Genomic DNA, 18,584 nt, shown 5'->3' on the forward strand with positions numbered 1-18,584 from the left:
CAATCTCTTTACTCTATCTGGCCATGTAAGTGTGAACTCGTGAAATTAATAGAGTCTTCCAGCTGTTGTTTGAAGTATCCAGTGCTTGTATTTTTTAAAGTATGTGCATAAAGTTATTATGCACTGTCTGAGAAGCAGAGGTATTCAGGAGTATTCAGAGATCTCTGTTTAATTCTGCATCAGTGTACACTGTAATGAAGAGATTGGTGTCGTAACGTTTGTGTTGGGCCCGTGTAAGTCAAAGTCCAGGGTCATCTTACACCCACAGTCTGTCCCCGTAGAACAACATTTAAACCAGAGTTGTCCAAAGATTGTTTTTTTTTTTAAAAAGCATTATGTGTTTCTATTATGTCTATAGTTATGCACCAGAGGAATGTCTGACAAATATGTTTTGTAATCCTACGGTATTCTGTTCTGTCATTTTTCAGTGATTTCATGTCAGATTCTCTAACATACAAAAATTGTTGCTGTTTTAAAAGTCTGCACTGCTGGTCTCCAGTTAACTGGAGGATGACGGTACACATGCACTGTGTGTATAGGGGCTGGGCTCCTGTCCTTCACAAACATTGCCTTGCTGTTGGCAAATATAAACCCAGGAGTTTCCCCACCGCTCCTGTGATATGTCATTAGTTTTGCATTTCCATACAGAGGTGTTTGAACTTTCAGCATGAATCTGGCATTAGCACTTTTGCTTTGTATGTTTTTAGGGACGCATGGTTTCAACAAACAGCATCCTGTTGAACCTCAGCCCAACTTTGATCTGGAGAAAGTGAGTATGATTTTATCATTTTTGGGGGTGTTTGAGCATTGAATGCATGCTTTTCAATTTTTAATGTGCACAGCATTATATTTGTTTCAAACAGTGAAGAGGTTGACCTGCAGTGGGATATAAGTTTACCTAACATCAGCTTACACTGTCAGAAAAACATGTGCAAGAATTGTACCTTTAGGGTTACAACAGCTTGTCTCTGGGGCAGTACCCATAAAAGGGCAACTTTGTACCTTATTTACCACAAAAAGGTGCATTTTAGTATAGAGTAGCAATACCCTTAAGGTACAAAGTTGTCCTTTTAATGGTACTGCAGTGACAAAATGTTGTGTCCCTAAAGGTTTTTGCTATTTTTTTATTGAGAGTATTCAGATACACGAATGAAAATGAGTGGTTTCGAAGTATATTGAACGTGATGTAAAAAATATTCATAACTCCTGTATTAGTTGTGATGTGAGTTTACAGAAAGAAACTTAAACTTAACATTGAATACTGCATTGTGTCAGCTTCTCTTTGTGCCACATTACATTTTGTTTGAAAATCCGCAGACATTTAGTTAGTTCTAGAAATAGGAAATAATATGACAAGGCAAATTCGGTAACACCTTACAATAAGGTCTCATTACCAAAACCATCACATCTTTCAAGAAGCAGCTGAAGACCATTAAACCAATGCACTTATTTGAATCTATTAGTAAATGTTGAAATTAACATTATGTAATTAATAATGTTAACAAATGGAACCATATTATGTAAAGCTAATTCTTTTTCAGGCACTGTATTTTCTTTAATAATAGTAATTATACAGGCTATATAACCATCAGCCTGTACTACAGAACCCTTGGAAAACTTAGTGAACTGCAAACCCTTTTTTACTTCCTTTTACTGTCAGTTTGCAGGTGAATGGTACCGTATTGGACTTGCAGATGAATCCGCGCTGTTTGCAATGTTCAAAAACCAGCTGAAGGTTTCTAAAGGTCTTCTGGTACCAAATGGCAATGGTGGAAATGTGAACCTAACCATGTGGACCATGAGGTGCATCATTTTGGACAAGATATTGTTTCATATTTACATTATCCCACCATCTCGAATAACAAAGGGACAACATTGTAAAACATGTAATATTTGAGCTCTGCGCTAACAATCTGTATATTTTTGAACTAACAGGCCATATGGATGCTCCGTCAATGTTTATTCATACGAGAAGACAGATGTTCCTGGAGAGTTCACTTACTTTAGCAAAAGTAAGCTCTCATTTCCTTTCTCTAACATCTTTGTGCTTACATCACATGTTTCTTATCACATGGCGTCATTGTTCACAGAACTGACATCAGCAACTCTCAAAAACTTTCAAATATATTTAAACCTTCATCAGATCTACCAGAAAAAAAATAACAAGATATTTCTTAATAATTATTATATACAGCATTTTGAGAATATAGTGCAAAACTGAATAAAATTATACTAAATTGTAAAAATGCGATTGTTACTTTAAAATAATATTTCTACCTTTTTTTAACCCATAAAAAAAATGTGTCTGTATAAATTAATGTATTTAGATTCAGTGATATTAAATGATATTTTACTTACAATTTTTAAGATACCATTTTTTTCAGTAGGCCTATAGGTTTTAGCTGCACTCTATGACTTTATAAACTTGTATATAGTAGTCAACATTTGAAGTGGATCAAAACCTTTCATCAAAGTTATACATTCATTTTTTAAAAATGCCTGTTCTTGTCTTAGGACAACTTTGAAGAACTTTCTTGATCCACTTCAAATGTTGACTGCTGTACTTCAATTTTACTATACACATCTTTATAAAATTTACACAAACATAAACAGATCACAAACAATCCCTTAATTTAAAATTGACATGATGTGTCTGACCTTTTGTTAAGGGCACAGGACAACAAAAGACATCACGATAGTGGAGACCAATTACACAGATTATAGTTTGGTCCTTAAATACAAGAACATGAACAAAGAGTACACTCAAGTAGCTCTTTATGGTAAGTCTGAACTGATGATGTAAAAGAAGTATCATATGCTGTCTTGGACATATTGTTGAGGCATGCTAATTTGTCAGAAACATTGCTCCTAGGACGGTCATCCATACTAAGACCAGATCTAATTGAGAGATTTAGATCTTTTGCTTTATCTCTGGGCTTTTCTGAGGAGGCCATTATCGCCCCAACAGATGTTGGTAAGTTTGCATGTGATATAACGTAAAATCATAAACTGTTTATGTCAGACTGCCACACAGCAGAAAAGAAAAAAAAACAGGAATAAGCTACTGGGGCTAATGTTTAATGTTTATGTGACCTTAAATAGGGCCTCTAAAGTTTGCTAAATCAACAAAACACCATGCGCACACAAAACTACCAAGTCACTCTTAACAGGAATCATGTTGATCTACAATTTTTAAATTGTACAATTTTACATTAATGTGTTGTTTTGTAATGCATTTTTAATGTTTTTTAGATCCCTGCCCTATCCTAGAACCAAGGTATGGATTTACCACTTCCTCATATATGAGAGGCCGGGGCTAGTTGTCTGTATAGAGATATGACTACAAAAAGCAAAACATTCCACCGTTATTGCTCGGGAAATAACATATAGTTAATGTACAGTTGGGTATGTTGTCACAGTAGACTGGTAAACCTGTTTATCACTTAGTGACGCTTACTATTCCATCCTTACGCCAGTAGATGGCGACAAGTGACCGTCTTTATGAGTGAATCAAATGATTCGTTCAAACATACTGATTCATTCAGGAACGAAACACCACTTTGAGGTGCTCGGAGAAACTCAACTGATGTGGATGTGTTTGGCAGTTGGAAGTATTCTCGTTGTTTCAGCAATAACAGACAAAGTAGCCTAACTGGTAATATAGTGTAAATATATCAGAAAAGTGGCTAAATCGAAGTGATGCTGTTATTCGCAACAACAAGTTTTGAAATTGATGTTTTAAAACAACATACAACACTACTATAAAAACACGTTTGTGTAGCTGATGTTTCAAAACATTATTGCTACTAGCCCTTGTGACAACTAGCCCCGGTGTCCCTGTTGCTGAAATACATGAGTCTATGTGACGTTGATAATGATGTAAACTCCATGAAAAGCCTTGTTTTATCCAATCTAAAATATACACCACTGTTCACTCATCTGCAGGAATACAGCAGAATTCAGAGAGGACAAATCTGCACAAACTGTTAATCAGTCAGTCATTGCCACTGAGAATCTTTCCAAATTGTGATTGGACAGGATGTTTTTATCGGTAACACACGCGAACTTTATAACTAATTGTATACTTTCACCATCTTTCAGCCAGCCGTGGAGTCAGACCATGGGTTACATATATTCAGTTTTGTTACACATTTGGGGAACTGTGTTTGTTTTAACGCAAACAATCATTGGAGAAATGCAACACTATGACATCGTCAATGTAACGCAGTTTGTGCTACAACTGTAAACCAGCAGGTGGAGCTGTTGTATCCAGCCAGCATCACTGTTAAAATTCTGATCCACCTGACACTGATGTTTCCTAACAGGCAGTGCTACTGATAATGGACATGCATTTGTGTGGTTGTTTGCTTAATGTTTACAGAAAATTTGTGTCAAATCATTTAGATCATTTTACAATTCCACTGTATTTTCAAAAAGAATAATAAAAATGTTGTTTTTTTGCAATTAAACTAAACAAATAGGCCTATTCAATGTCACAAAACAAATAAATAAGCATATTACACATTTGTGTGTGTATATATACAATGCCATTCAAAAGTATCCAAGAGTTTTTAAATGTTTTTTTAAAACAAGTATTATGCTCAACAAGGCTGCATTTATTTTAATAAAAATACAACAATAATATTGTAAAATATAATTTAAATTAAAATAACTATTTTATATTGTAATTGATTCCTGAATATTCAGCAGCCATTACAGTTCACTGTCACATGATCCTTCAGAAATCATTCTAATATGCTGATTTTGTGCTAACATTTCCTATTATCAATGTTGTGCATTCTTTTCAGGATTCTCTGATGATGTGTATATATATATCATTAATAATCTATGTATACACACACACACACACATATATATGTATGTATAATGGTTATGTTGGCGATGATGATTATGTAAACATTGTGTCAAATCATATTGTAAAATGCAGCCAATTAATCAGTCATTCAATTAGTAAATCAATCAATTAACTAGTTCCTGAAAAGCATTCCTCTACTATCATCACTTGTCAGCAACAAATGATGCGTGGCTCAGTTTGGGCCTTTGTCTGTCACCATATACCCCTCTTTGGGGTCCTCCGTCCCTTTCTACTCCTTCCACCCCTTTACATGTCCCTCCCCCACTCTCCACTTTCACCCAATTACCCCCCTCCCTCCCTATCAGACTGCTCCCTCACCCCTTTTTACGGAGTGCCATTATGCTGCGGTGGGTGAAGGGAAGAGGGGGATAACAATGAAGATAAAGAAAGCATGCGGTTAGAGGCTTGTGAATGGCTCCATTCAGCAAAGCCAGCCAAACAGAAAAGCAGCTCTGCTCTTCCAAACCCAGAAGTTTCTCTTAGTACAACTGGGTCTTTATCCTCCATAATTATGTGCTAGCATATACATACATACATACATGCGCAAGCAGGCACACTTGTAGCACGCACATACAGTAAGCCACACAGTATATCAGTAAATGGTTAATGTCATAGGGTGATGAACATTAATTTAACATCATTATAACGCTGTCATTTAACATCTGACACCACTGGAGCAGAACACAAATTTCGACCTCCACTGTAAACCTTCATAACACTTAAATTGATAGTTAATGGGCTTTTCTAAAGAAAATTGTGTCATAATTTTTTCACTATCATGTCATTCCAAACCTGTATGGACACAAAAGAAGATATTTTGATAGATGTCTCAGTGTTTTTTACAATGAAAGTTAGTTGTTTTGGACCCCATTGACTTTGTATGGACAAAAAACTGTTGAGGTATTCTAAAACATATATCTTTTATGTTGGGCAGAAGAAATAAAATCATACAGGTTTGGTACGACATGAGGACAGACATGAGGACATGAGTAAATGACGACAGAACTTTCCATTCTTTTCTGTTCTTCTGGGGGGTGGGGAGATAAACGCCTCATTTGTTAAGGTTCCACTGATGAACTTGGATCTGATTTCTCACAATGGATGTTTCTAAAACAATCATGTCTCAAAGTTCAAAATCTAGATGTCACTTAATAAGAAGGGCTTCATTTGTGCATACATTTTTTTTCATATTATTTTGAGGATGCACAACCTCTGTGACATCTCAAAACTACATTTCTAGGTTGAAATGCATTAGTGCCAAAACATCATCTTTGACATTCAATGATATGTATGATTTTAAGCATGCTTTTGCATATGTTTTACTCACCTAAACACTTATATTAACGCTGGGGGAAAAAACTCCAAGCACACACATTTCTGTGGTTTTAAGTTACTTAAATGAAACATTTTTGTCGGCGGTGCCATTCATGAAATGTATCGCTTCGCTCATGGCCCCTCCGCCTGTTACCTCACAGATGTGTAACCCCATCTGAGTGTGTCTGTGCTTATTAATCAAAATGAGACACACACACACACACTCTGGACCAAACTGTGTGTCAGTATTTGGAGAAAGGAGGCTCCATATGGGCACTCCTGCATCTCTTTTCTGTGTTGGCAGCCAGGCAGATGTCACATGGTCTAACAGGTCACCGTGCACAGACATAAGACGAATAGCTGTGCAGTTCAGACTGCATGGGGCCCCTCAGCTGTCTGCCAGCAGAGTCCCCCAGTTTACCCCACTCCCCACTACACACACACACACTATATACATAGATATTTCATGCTAGTTTTGTTATATTACGACTCCCTATATCAATATTACTGCAATGATTTTTATGATTTTTGTTTTTATTAGATAGTCTTGTTTTTGCTCGTTCTTATTTTATTTTGTTTTGTTTGTGAGTGCATGTCCTACATATAAAAATTGTTGAATTGCGTATTATTATACACTCACCTAAAGGATTATTAGGAACACCATACCAATACTGTGTTTGACCCCCTTTCGCCTTCAGAACTGCCTTAATTCTACGTGGCATTGATTCAACAAGGTGCTGAAGGCATTCTTTAGAAATGTTGGCCCATATTGATAGGATAGCATCTTGCAGTTGATGGAGATTTGTGGGATGCACATCCAGGGCACAAAGCTCCCGTTCCACCACATACCAAAGATGCTCTTGGGTTGAGATCTGGTGACTGTGGGGGCCATTTTAGTACAGTGAACTCATTGTCATGTTCAAGAAACCAATTTGAAATGATTTGAGCTTTGTGACATGGTGCATTATCCTGCTGGAAGTAGCCATCAGAGGATGGGTACATGGTGGCCATAAAGGGATGGACATGGTCAGAAACAATGCTCAGGTAGGCCGTGGCATTTAAACGATGCCCAATTGGCACTAAGGGGCCTAAAGTGTGCCAAGAAAACATCCCCCACACCATTAAACCACCACCACCAGCCTGCACAGTGGTAACAAGGCATGATGGATCCATGTTCTCATTCTGTTTACGCCAAATTCTGACTCTACCATCTGAATGTCTCAACAGAAATCGAGACTCATCAGACCAGGCAACATTTTTCCAGTCTTCAACTGTCCAATTTTGGCGAGCTCTTACAAATTGTAGCCTCTTTTTCCTATTTGTAGTGGAGATGAGTGGTACCCAGTGGGGTCTTCTGCTGTTGTAGCCCATCCGCCTCAAGGTTGTGCGTGTTGTGGCTTCACAAATGCTTTGCTGCATACCTCGGTTGTAACGAGTGGTTATTTCAGTCAAAGTTGCTCTTCTATCAGCTTGAATCAGTCGGCCCATTCTCCTCTGACCTCTAGCATCAACAAGGCATTTTCGCCCACAGGACTGCCGCATACTGGATGTTTTTCCCTTTTCACACCATTCTTTGTAAACCCTAGAAATGGTTGTGCGTGAAAATCCCAGTAACTGAGCAGATTGTAAAATACTCAGACCGGCCCGTCTGGCACCAACAACCATGCCACGCTCAAAATTGCTTAAATCACCTTTCTTTCCCATTCTGACATTCAGTTTGGAGTTCAGGAGATTGTCTTGACCAGGACCACACCCCTAAATGCATTGAAGCAACTGCCATGTGATTGGTTGATTAGATAATTGCATTAATGAGAAATTGAACAGGTGTTCCTAATAATCCTTTAGGTGAGTGTATATTGCAATTACAATATGCATTGCATAGTGGCCAAAAGTGATGTGTAGATGGGGATATTTGTTTTTACTGACTCTACAAGTTTGATTAAACCATCAAAATATGAGTAAAATATTTTATATTTTTAAAAATGTTTTAAATTTGAAGAAAGAACAAAATACTAAACTTCACACAGGTTTTATTTTACTAAAAACAATAAGTTCACAAAAGTTGGATTAAAGTTCATAATTTATTTTTATTACAGCTTGGCCAAAAATGATATACACCTTTGCACGGTGTCTATAAGCCTGGCTAACGCTTACCAGCCCGTCTCGCTGGGTCGTGCGGACGATCAAACTCGGCTATGCGATTCATTTTGCCCAGCGTCCCCCCAGGTTCAGCAGCGCCTGGTTTACTTCAGTGGAAGTCAAGGATACTTCTGTCATACGTGCGGATATCGCAGTCCTATTGGTAAAGGAATCAATAGAGCCGGTCCCTCCAGCCGACATGAAATCAGGGTTTTAAAGCCCATACTTCATCGTGCCCAAGAAAGGCGGTAGGTTACAACTGATCTTGGATTGGTAGCAGCCAAGATTGGTTTGCAGAGATCGACCTGAAGGAAGCATATTTATTTTCATGGCTCAATCCTACACCGACACAGACCGTTTCTGCGTTCGAGGGACGGGCATACCAGTACAAGGTCCCCCCCTTCGGTCTGTCCTTGTTACCCCGCGTCTTTACAAAGATAGCCGGGCATTCGCATCCTCAACTATCTAGATGACTGGTAACTGACTGGTCAGTTATGCGAACACGGGGACATGGTGCTTACGCACCTCAGCTGTTTGGGGCTTCGGGTCAACAAGGAAAGGAGCAAACTCTCCCCTGTGCAGAGAATCTCTTTTCTCTGTATGGAGTTGGACTCGTTCGAAATTACAGCTCGCCTCACGAACAAACGTGCCAAGTCAGTGCTGAACTGCTTGAATTCGTTCAAGAGCAGGATAGCGCTTCCACTAAAATTATTTCACAGGCTCCTGGGGCAAATGGCATTCATAGCCGCAGTCACGCCGCTCGGATTGCTTCATTTGAGATCGCTTCAGCACTGGCTTCATGACCGGGTCCCGAGATGGGCATGGCACCGCGGAACACACCGGGTGGAAATCACCACAGTTTGTTGCCAGACTTTCACCCCGTGGTCAGACCTTGCTTTTCTATGGGCAGGTGTTCCCCTAGTACAAGTGTCCAGGCATGTTGTTGTCTCAACAGATGCTTCCAGTACAGGCTGGGCTGCTGTATGCGACAGGCAAGCAGCCTCTGGCTCCTGGACAGTGGAGTGTCTCCTGTCTCCTGCCTCGAGTTGCTAGCAGTACACATTGCCCTGCACCGGTTTCTGCCGTCACTGCGGGGCAAGCATGTGCTGGTCAGGACGGAAAACACCTCGACCGTTTCGTACATCAAACGCCAAGGTGGTCTACACTCCCCTGGGTATGTCTCCTCCTCCTCCATCTCCTCCTGTGGAGTCAGAAGCGACTCAGGTCGTTTTGTGCCATGGACATCCCGGGTGAGCCGACGAGCTCTCACGACAGCATTCGTCCAGGGAGGAATGGAGACTCCACCCCCAGACAGTCCAGCTGATTTGGGAATGCTTCGGGTCGTTCATGTAGATCTGTTCGCAACCTCTGAGACAACCCATGGATACACTGGCACACAGCTGGCCCTGGGACCTACGCAAGTACGCGTTTCCCCCAGTGAGCCTGCTCCACAGACACTGTGCAAGGTCAGGGAGGATGGGGAGCAGGTCTCGATGGTTGCGCCGTACAGGCCCACCCGGAACTGGTTCCCAGAACTCATGCTCCTTTCGACAGCCCCTCCCTGGCGGATTCCCCTGAGGAAGGACCTGCTTTCTTATGGACGGGGCACAATCTGGCACCCGGACTTAAGTGGCCTACCCCCAGTGGTAGTTGACACTATGGCTTCAGCTAGAGCCCCCTCTACGAGGCGCTTACGCCTTATGCTTTGAAGTGGAACCTCTTCGTTGATTGGTGTTCTTCCTGGAGGGAATATCCCCGTAGATGGATTGTTAATGTCATGCTTTCCTTCCTGCAAGATGGGTTGGAGCGAATTCTGTCTCCCTCCACCCTGAAAGTGTATGTAGCGGCTATTGCTGCACACCATGATGCTGTAGACGGTAAGTCCCTCTGGAAACACACCTAATCATCAGGTTCCTGAGAGGCGCCAGGACGTTAAATCCTCCTCGACCACGCCTCATCCCCTCTTGGGACCTCTCCTTGGTACTGATGGCCTTACAGAGAGCACCCTTTGAGCCCTGAAGTGGAAAAAAATCCTGTCTCTTAAGACAACGCTCCTGACTGCGCTCACATCCATTAAGAGGGTGGAGGACCAGCAGGCATTTTCGGTCGACAAAGCGTGCCTGGAATTCAGGCCGGCTAACTCTCATGTCATTCATCCTGAGACCTCGGCCCGGATACGTGCCCAAACTTCCCACCACTCCTTTTAGGGACCAGGTTGCATTGCTGTGTCCTGTTCGTGCCTAGCGTTTGTACGTGGACCGCACACAGAGCTTTAGAACCTCACAACAGCTCTTTGTCTGCTATGGAGGACAGCAGAAGGGAAAGGCTGTCTCCAAACAGAGGATGGCCCACTGGATAGTGGATGCCATCGTCTTAGCATACCCTGACGGTCAGTCCATATGTGTAACCCCATGTTACCTCCCTATGGGCAGGATGTGGTCTCCGAAGTGATTGACATTCTCTGTGCACAGCCCTGTCCTACTTCCGCCCAAAAAAACAGGTGCGGGGCGACCAGCTGGCTTACTCAGGGTGCTGGAAGGGGCAGCAGTTTTGGTGCCTTCCATAGTGATCTCAATTCGTCAGTCACTGACGTTAACGTCGAACGTGACTGACTGATAGGGAAAGTCTAGGTTACTAATGTAACTCTCGTTCCCTGAAGGACCACAACTACTGTACCCCTGCTGGCGGCCGGGACCCCGTCTCGCCTCCTCAGCAAAAAACTTATTGTAAGTATATGTGCATTGGCTAGTTCTGTTACCACTTGAAGGTGATTGGGCACTCAGGTGAGATCCCAATTCATCAGTCACTGACGTCTCTGTTCCCTCCTTCAGGGAACAGGGGTTACATTAGTAACCTAGACGTTTCTTGGGCAGCAAATCAGCATATTAGAATGATTTGTGAAGGATCATGTGACACTGAAGACTGGAGTAATAATGCTGAAAATTCAGCTTTGCTTCACAGGAATAAATTACATTTTAAAATATATTCAAATAGAAAACAGTTATTTTAAATTGTGAAAATATTTCATAATATTTCTGTTTTTACTGTATTTTGGATCAAATACTTTGATGAGCAGAAGAGACTTCTTTTAAAAACATTTAAAAAAATCTTACTGATCCCAAACTTTTGAACAGCAGTGTACCTCTCTCTTATTGTTACTCCAAGGGACCGTTTAAACAACACCATTCCAACTAATAACAGAGACGTTTTTATCTGTTTTGGGCATTAATTTACACAAAAACACGTTTTTTAAAACGGGTTTCAAAGTGCACGTTTTTGAAAACGATACAGTTATAAACTACAAAAACACGAATTTGCAAAAATGGTGACGTCATGTAAAGTAACTTTAAAAGTAAAAGTAACTTTGCAACTACAAGTCAACATTTTTTACTAACCTGAACCCTAACACCCAACCCTAACATAACAGTCTACTACAGCCTACTAACACTCTATCGAGAGTTAGTTGACATGTAGTTGCAAAGTTACTCATCATAGTTAGTAAAATGTCTAAAGTAGACCATCAAAATAAAGCGTAACCAACGAGCTACACCTTCTGATAGGATACCTGTTTGACTTCACATATCAGTATGCTACATCTATATGCCATTTGCTTTGATATTTTAACCCATTATCGAATGCAATAAAAACCTCTGTTTGAGTATGAAACAAGCATACAGTCTAAAAATGCACACAATTGCACATTGAGGCCAACATGCATGCAAGTGCATACATATAAACAGTGCAGCTTTCTCAGGCCTGAAGGGTTGGTTCAGGGTTACTTTACACACCTTTGAACATCCCTTTTCAGGGCATGGTGTGAAATGGATTTGAATGAGAAAGAGGAGGTCAGGAGAGGAGGTGTGGAGGCTAGGGGAGGGGAAGGACGAAGGGAGCAGGGTGGGAAACCGACAGGAGGGAAGAAGAAAAGGAGGTAGACGGATTTTCCATTTGTAAAAAAAAAAAACAGGGCCACTGGTTATTGAGTTGCATGAGAAGGATCTTCCTTTCTCTTTCTGTTCTCTCCAGCCTTCTCCCTTGCTTGTCCCCTCTCTCATTACCATAGCAGCTGCAGAGCTGTGCGTGTGTGTGTGAGTGTGTGTGAAGGGAGGGGGTCCGGGTCGGGCAGTGTGACTTAGGCAGGGGCTCCCGTCAATGGTGGGCCGTCTGGGGAATGAATAGAGGCGCACAGAGTTGAACTGGACAAACAAAAGAGAAGAGGAGAGAAGAATGGGCGCGTGAATGGGGCGGCTTGTCACTGCGAGCTAGAGCACACAAAATGGAGTGAAATAGTGAAAGAAAGTTAAAAGGAGCAGAGGGCATGCAAGGATTGGCCTGGCCACCTGTCTCTCTCGCTATCTGTCTTTTGCCCCTTCTGTCAATGGAGGGACTAAAAGTTGGAGGCATGAGAGCGTGATTTGGGCAGAAAAATGCAATGTAAGCAGTATGTTTAAGAGTGAACTACAAGTGAACTACTTTTTTTTACTTATTCATAAACAACTGATGCAATACTAGAACATCTGTGATGAAATTTTAGTGTGCTAAATAAAGTTATTCTCTTGATTTAATCAGAACTCACAAAATAATTGTGTCACTCAGCTCATAGAATGTTGAATATAACAATATAAAAAAATGTGAGTGGTTGCATTATTACCCTTAAGTATCCTCAGACAACACTATACTAAATGTTTTTTTTGTACTCAGTGTAGTGAAGGAAACACATGGCAATTCTAACATCCTTACCCATAATCCCCTAACCAGTAATTAGGTTACATTGACACAAATTATCAGCTTTAACAGTAACAATCCCCTGCTCTTTAGGTTGCTAGCATGATTGGGCTTGCTTGGCTACATGTTGCATATAGCATTGGCTGTATACATATAATGGTGGTAATTCATTCAGCTGATATCACACGGTAGCCTATTAGCCATCTATGGAAATGCAACCGGGACACAGACATGTAGCCTACAAATGTGTAACTTATTTGCTGAATTGACATTTTCAGAGTTCAAGTTCCAGATTAAGCTGAAACTGTGTTTCAAATGTGGGAGATAAGTATTCTAACAAAGAAATTGCATGTAATTCCTTTAACTATATAAAACTGGTGGAAGTCTGTATTACCTTGTGAAAAACAACGTTATCATGTTTTTAAAAAGAGTACTTAAGCGTTGGAAGTATATACTTTAAAATAATATGTGCCAACTGAATGTAATGTTTTTGGACACTTAATTGCTTGATATGTACAATTAAATGAAATGTATTCTAATTAAAATTTAAATTAAATGCAAGTAGCTGAACTTTAGAATGCTTTTTGACCAACTTAAGTAGGTATCTTTAAATGACTTCTATTGTCTTTGAAATATGGTTAACCTGTGGTGAGCGGGGCACAACCGCGGGGCTACAGTATACTTGTAACACACATGGTTTAAAACTTTCCACACATGCCAGCATGACCAAACTTAGTGTATTTATTAGTTGCCATATCATAGTACACTATATAGAGAAGATAATGTGACACAATTAAAAAAATCTTCGGATTAAATCACTGAACATTTATTTAAGTAGAGCAAAAGTAAATTTCTTAGGTACATTTTTCATCAGTTTTTTGTTTTGTAGGTGTGTTTATTTAAAATTAGACAAATCTGATATTATTTTAATCTTATATCTGTTATTTAACAGTTGATATAGTTCTTTAACTATATCACTAGCCGGGTTTAAATCACAGTTGCGCAGGTGGGGCATGCTGTAACACTGCGTTACAATGAGCCCCTAGAACTATGCTATTCTATTCTACTTTTATGAATTATATTGAGAAACCATGAGAAAAAAGTGAATAAAGACTGAGAGTCAATGTTCAGAAATTATTAAATATTATGTTTTGAACTATGCTGTATAGCTCTGTTTTGTTGTGTGTTGTCAAACTCAAAAAATACTTTATTTATAATTATTTAAAAATGCCATTATTTTATATGAAAAAGTTAATAATTGTATTTTATTGACAAAATATTTTGGTTTGTCTTGTATATTTTTTTTGTAGGATCAGATAACATTTTAATCTGTCATATGGTTATGTTGGTTATGTTACAATGTGCCCCTCACATGTTACAACATCCCCCACCTATGGGGCGTTGTCACATTTCACTTCCATTCTTTCAGGGTAAATCAAGAAAAAAAGCATACACTGTATTAATGAAACAAAAGCACATAATTGTACTAGACATGTGGAAAATTAATTTGGGAAAAAATAAATACTCTGAACCCTAAGTGAATTTACACAAACAGAGAAAGTCAAAAAGTGTTGTGCCCCGCTCTCCCCTACTGTTGAATGTATTGACAGGCATTCATGGTAAAGTAAAATATACTTAAATGTCATTCTATTTAAACTTGTATATCATGTATTAAATTTAAATTATATTTTTAATTACACATTTGTAATGATGAAGTTGCGACTTAGTACATTTAAAATATATTAACTAAATATAACATCAAATAACATATTACAGGTATAAGTACTATACATGTGCTTTAGTTTTTTTAACACATCAAAATAAGTGTAGTCCTTGGAAAAAAAATATTTCAAATTTACTTTAAAGTAAAACTTTATAATGTTTATTACTGCAAAGTGCACTTTTTAAAAGTTTACTTAGGTGTGTTAAGAAACATGAAGGTGTACTCTATTTATAAAGTGTATATATATATATATATATATATATATATATATATATATATATATATATATATATATATATATATGTGTGGTCTTTAGTTTCATTAATGTCACATTATCTGCAAGAGCAGTTTTTTTTTAAATATATTGATAAGATTTGAAGTACTCTGCACGTACACAGTACTATTAAGCACATGTCTTTTTCACATGGTTTGTATTAAAGGTTAATGTGGACTTGTTTTAACTAGTTCATTTATTTGCAGCCAAACTGGTGTTTACTGTGGAGCTAAATGCTACATGCTACGGCTATATGGAACATGTTTCTCTGTAAAATATGTAAGGCATATATCTATAAAGAAACTTATTTAGACTAACTGCATCCCTATATGTGCTTCACAGTTCATTTGTCACAACACTTGTGTTTCTTGGAAATACTGAGCAACCCTATGGCTCTGCTATACCTGAGGAACAGGAAGAGGCTTAATCAAGGAACAATAATATTCAGGAGAGTCATGCGCAAGTCTATGCATTACACCAGTAATTTTCTTAAAACCACAGAATTTAATATCTAAAATGCCTTTGTACATAACGTACAAAATACAGCAAGTAATATATTTGAAATATGACCACTTACATCGTTCAAAACATAAACAAACAGCTAAACATATATAAAAACACAACAAAATAACAATTCACAAAAGACAAATCATTATGAGAGGCTTTTTCCAAACTTCTCTTTGATGAAAATATCTCAAAAGTTGGTCCAAAAAATCACAGTCATTTGACTTTTATCTCAATCAAAGAAGTTACTTTTACTTTTATGTCATAAATGTTATGGCATTATCAAGTAAAGACTTGTGCATTGTGCAACTTCTTGTTACACTGGTTTTACCATAGCATCCCCCTAAAAAGAGGAGGATGGGACTTCGGATATAAGAAGTGCTCCAAGAGTTTTTTTTTTTTTCTGAACACTTTACTTATATGTTCTTCCATTATGTCAAAAGTTGTTATAGTCTAGAATATGTTTGACATTACTTATGGAGGGACATTTAAGCAGAGTGTGTTACATAATTATACATATAAAGTAATTCAATTCATTTGGCATATAAATGCCTTTGATAAGAATGAGTGAAAACCACCCTGGAGCTTCCATACAATAAGAATTGTTTTTCCATTTAGAAAAATAGAATCTTTCAAAGTTGGCTTGACACCAACAACTCATAAAACAGCCATCAGTGCAATATTTAAAACATTCTCAAGTATAAGCGATGCATATTTTCATACTGGCATTGAAGCGTTCCAGAAGTCACAACACATTTAAACCTTATCACATCTTGCCTGAGTTGGCAAGGGGTATAAGAAGACGAGTCCAATGTGCTTTAGGACAGTGCAGTCTATACACTGATCTATGGATTTGCTCAACCTCTGAATTACAAAACAGTAAAGTAATGTTTACTGGCTTGAAATGTGTGGATCAAAAAACAGGCTTGAAATGTGTGGATCAGCACCAAAAAAAAAAAAAAAGTTTAGTGTCAGAAACTCAGTTCACATGGGAACTCCATAACAATTACGACACAACAGTGCCAAAATAAAATCATATTTGGTAGTGTCCGGGCTAAGTGTTAGCATTAATATATATCAGTTCAAGAGGTGAGTGATCCTGAATGGTGAATAGATAGGCTACTAGTATGATACTAAACTTGATGACCAACATTGCAATGTCACCATTATAATGCATTACAGTTGAGGTATCAGACATCAGTCCCTGTTTTAGACAATATGCTGAGAGAATGTGTACATAATGTAATTCTATACAGGAATATTTATGTCAGTCTAGTCAGTGTGCGAATTATTCATTGACTCGGGGGTCGACTTTCTGAAGGAATGCCTGTCAATAATTTTGTTGGTCTCGCATGTATTTAGTAGCTAAGCGTCAAATTAATTAAAGATGTGTTTAAAACAAAACAAACATTTTGTGAACTATCGGAGGTGAACGTCTATAATAAAGGGATCAATAATGACAGTAGTTGTGTTTTGTAAATTCACTGTTCGATAATGAACTGATAGGCTACTGATATTGTTTGAAATATATGTAAAAAGAGGGGGGGGGGGGGTCTTATAACCCTCCATAATTCGCACCCTGAGTCTAGTCATTCTGTAGGACCACCAACCAAGTATCAGCTTTCTTACTTTGATCCGACTGTTCAATTTGTTATCTTCCAAAAACAATCTATAAATAACACAGTGATCATTCATTTTCATCATGCATCAAAAGTTGGCAAACCACATCCATGACATTGTACCAACCCAACATATATATTAAAAAAAAAAAGCCTTTTGGATTTGAATCATGTGCCTACCGATATTAAATCAATTACCTAAACACATTACATCACAAACAAGCTGTCTTTTACTTTGGCACAAAGGGGTCAAATATATAGGCTTAAAGGTACAGCGTCAGATTTTCTTTGATTGCCTCAGAGCGCGCTTGATGAGTACTTCGCCCGTGTAATGAGGTAAAGAACGATGTCTTGATGTCCACCAAATGCTGCTATGTGCAGAGCACTCCATCCATCTCTGTTGGCCAGACGGATGTCTGCACCAAACTTCACCAGTAGCTTTACTAACTCCAAGTTGCCATCGATCACGGACTGATGCAGCGCCGTCTGTCCCTCGGGTCCGAAAGAGTTCACGTTAAATTCACAGTTTGTCATGTTTTGCAAGAGAGAATGAAGTTCCTTAGTATTGCCCTTCCTGAGCGCTTCCTGAAACACTCTTTGACGCGCAGAGCAAGTCATGTCCGCCTGACTCATGGTTTCAACAGGTAGACCCCTTCGTTTCTGTTTCTGAGAGAAGATAATGAGCCAGGTCTTCCTCCAAACTCCGAAATACCTCAGCGAACGTTAACCAGGTCAGTAATGGAACTTAATAATTCATAGACCAAGCTCCAAGGTATTCGCAAAATCCCCCAGTTTAGGTTTTCCGCCGATATTATAAAAATGTCATACGGTCCTTAAAGCAGGAGCTGGGGATTTCAATAGTCCGGCATGTGGTGCTCCAATATCTGTTCCTAATAGAAAATGTATTTACTGTTATTTAATGTTTGCAGATGCAAAATATTGGCGGAAAACATTGTTGCAATCAATATATTAAGTGCTTTACCTTGGTGGTTCCCACGAGCGGGTGTTGAATTGCCTCCAGCTCCGCGCGCTGTGTTCTGACTGTATACTCCTCCTGACAGACTAGATTCCTCCTGTTGCGGCTCATTTGAATAACAATAGCCCGTCATGAAATTCGTCTTTTAGGGGCGGAGACTGTGTTCGTTTCATAGGCTGCTTTTTAGCAGACTGCATTGTATTGTTAATGTTCCTTACCAACCAAAGGGGAAATACAGAGAAAAACGCTGCAGATAAATAAACAATAAAAATAAATACCAAAAAACTTGAGACTATCCGTCTGACTGTCTGCCAAGTTCACATAATCTTAATTCCAGTCTAAATTTTTAAAGTATATTCATTTTAATTGCATTTTAACCCCTTTGAATTAAAAACGTGAATCTATCTATCTATCTATCTATCTATCTATCTATC

The 18,584-nt window shown here is 38.9% G+C and overlaps 2 protein-coding genes across 3 annotated transcripts; one reads left to right on the plus strand and one right to left on the minus strand.

Annotated features, from left to right (window-relative positions):
• Positions 1–509: 509 nt before the first annotated feature.
• Positions 510–4,486, plus strand: lcn15 (lipocalin 15). Of its 2 annotated transcripts, none has more exons than XM_056237211.1 (7): positions 510–769; positions 1,661–1,803; positions 1,936–2,012; positions 2,670–2,780; positions 2,873–2,974; positions 3,253–3,277; positions 4,102–4,486. In XM_056237211.1, exons 1-7 carry the CDS (start codon positions 668–670, stop codon positions 4,244–4,246), a joined length of 705 nt encoding a protein of 234 aa, XP_056093186.1. In that variant the 5' UTR covers positions 510–667; the 3' UTR covers positions 4,247–4,486. The 2 variants fall into 2 exon arrangements, with proteins under 2 accessions (XP_056093186.1, XP_056093193.1); XM_056237218.1 differs by having other exon boundaries at positions 3,946–4,195.
• Positions 4,487–17,120: 12,634 nt separating this feature from the next.
• On the minus strand, positions 17,121–18,047 carry nrarpb (NOTCH regulated ankyrin repeat protein b). The gene has a single exon (XM_056237247.1). It carries the CDS (start codon positions 17,805–17,807, stop codon positions 17,472–17,474), a length of 336 nt encoding a protein of 111 aa, XP_056093222.1. The 5' UTR covers positions 17,808–18,047; the 3' UTR covers positions 17,121–17,471.
• Between the last annotated feature and the right edge of the window lie 537 nt (positions 18,048–18,584).

Source organism: Rhinichthys klamathensis, unplaced genomic scaffold, assembly GCF_029890125.1.
Source record: "Rhinichthys klamathensis goyatoka isolate OS25496 unplaced genomic scaffold, OSU_Roscu_1.1 h1tg000019l_1, whole genome shotgun sequence".
Lineage (NCBI taxonomy): Eukaryota > Metazoa > Chordata > Actinopteri > Cypriniformes > Leuciscidae > Rhinichthys > Rhinichthys klamathensis.

Excerpts from the sequence above, each read along its gene's own strand:
- nrarpb (XM_056237247.1), bottom strand. The coding sequence starts at position 17,807 with ATGAGTCAGGCGGACATGACTTGCTCTGCGCGTCAAAGAGTGTTTCAG.
- lcn15 (XM_056237211.1), top strand. The coding sequence starts at position 668 with ATGAATCTGGCATTAGCACTTTTGCTTTGTATGTTTTTAGGGACGCAT. Across the intron at positions 1,804-1,935 it reads CTAACCATGTGGACCATGAG|GCCATATGGATGCTCCGTCA; the intron begins GTGCATCATTTT and ends TTGAACTAACAG. Across the intron at positions 2,975-3,252 it reads TATCGCCCCAACAGATGTTG|ATCCCTGCCCTATCCTAGAA; the intron begins GTAAGTTTGCAT and ends AATGTTTTTTAG.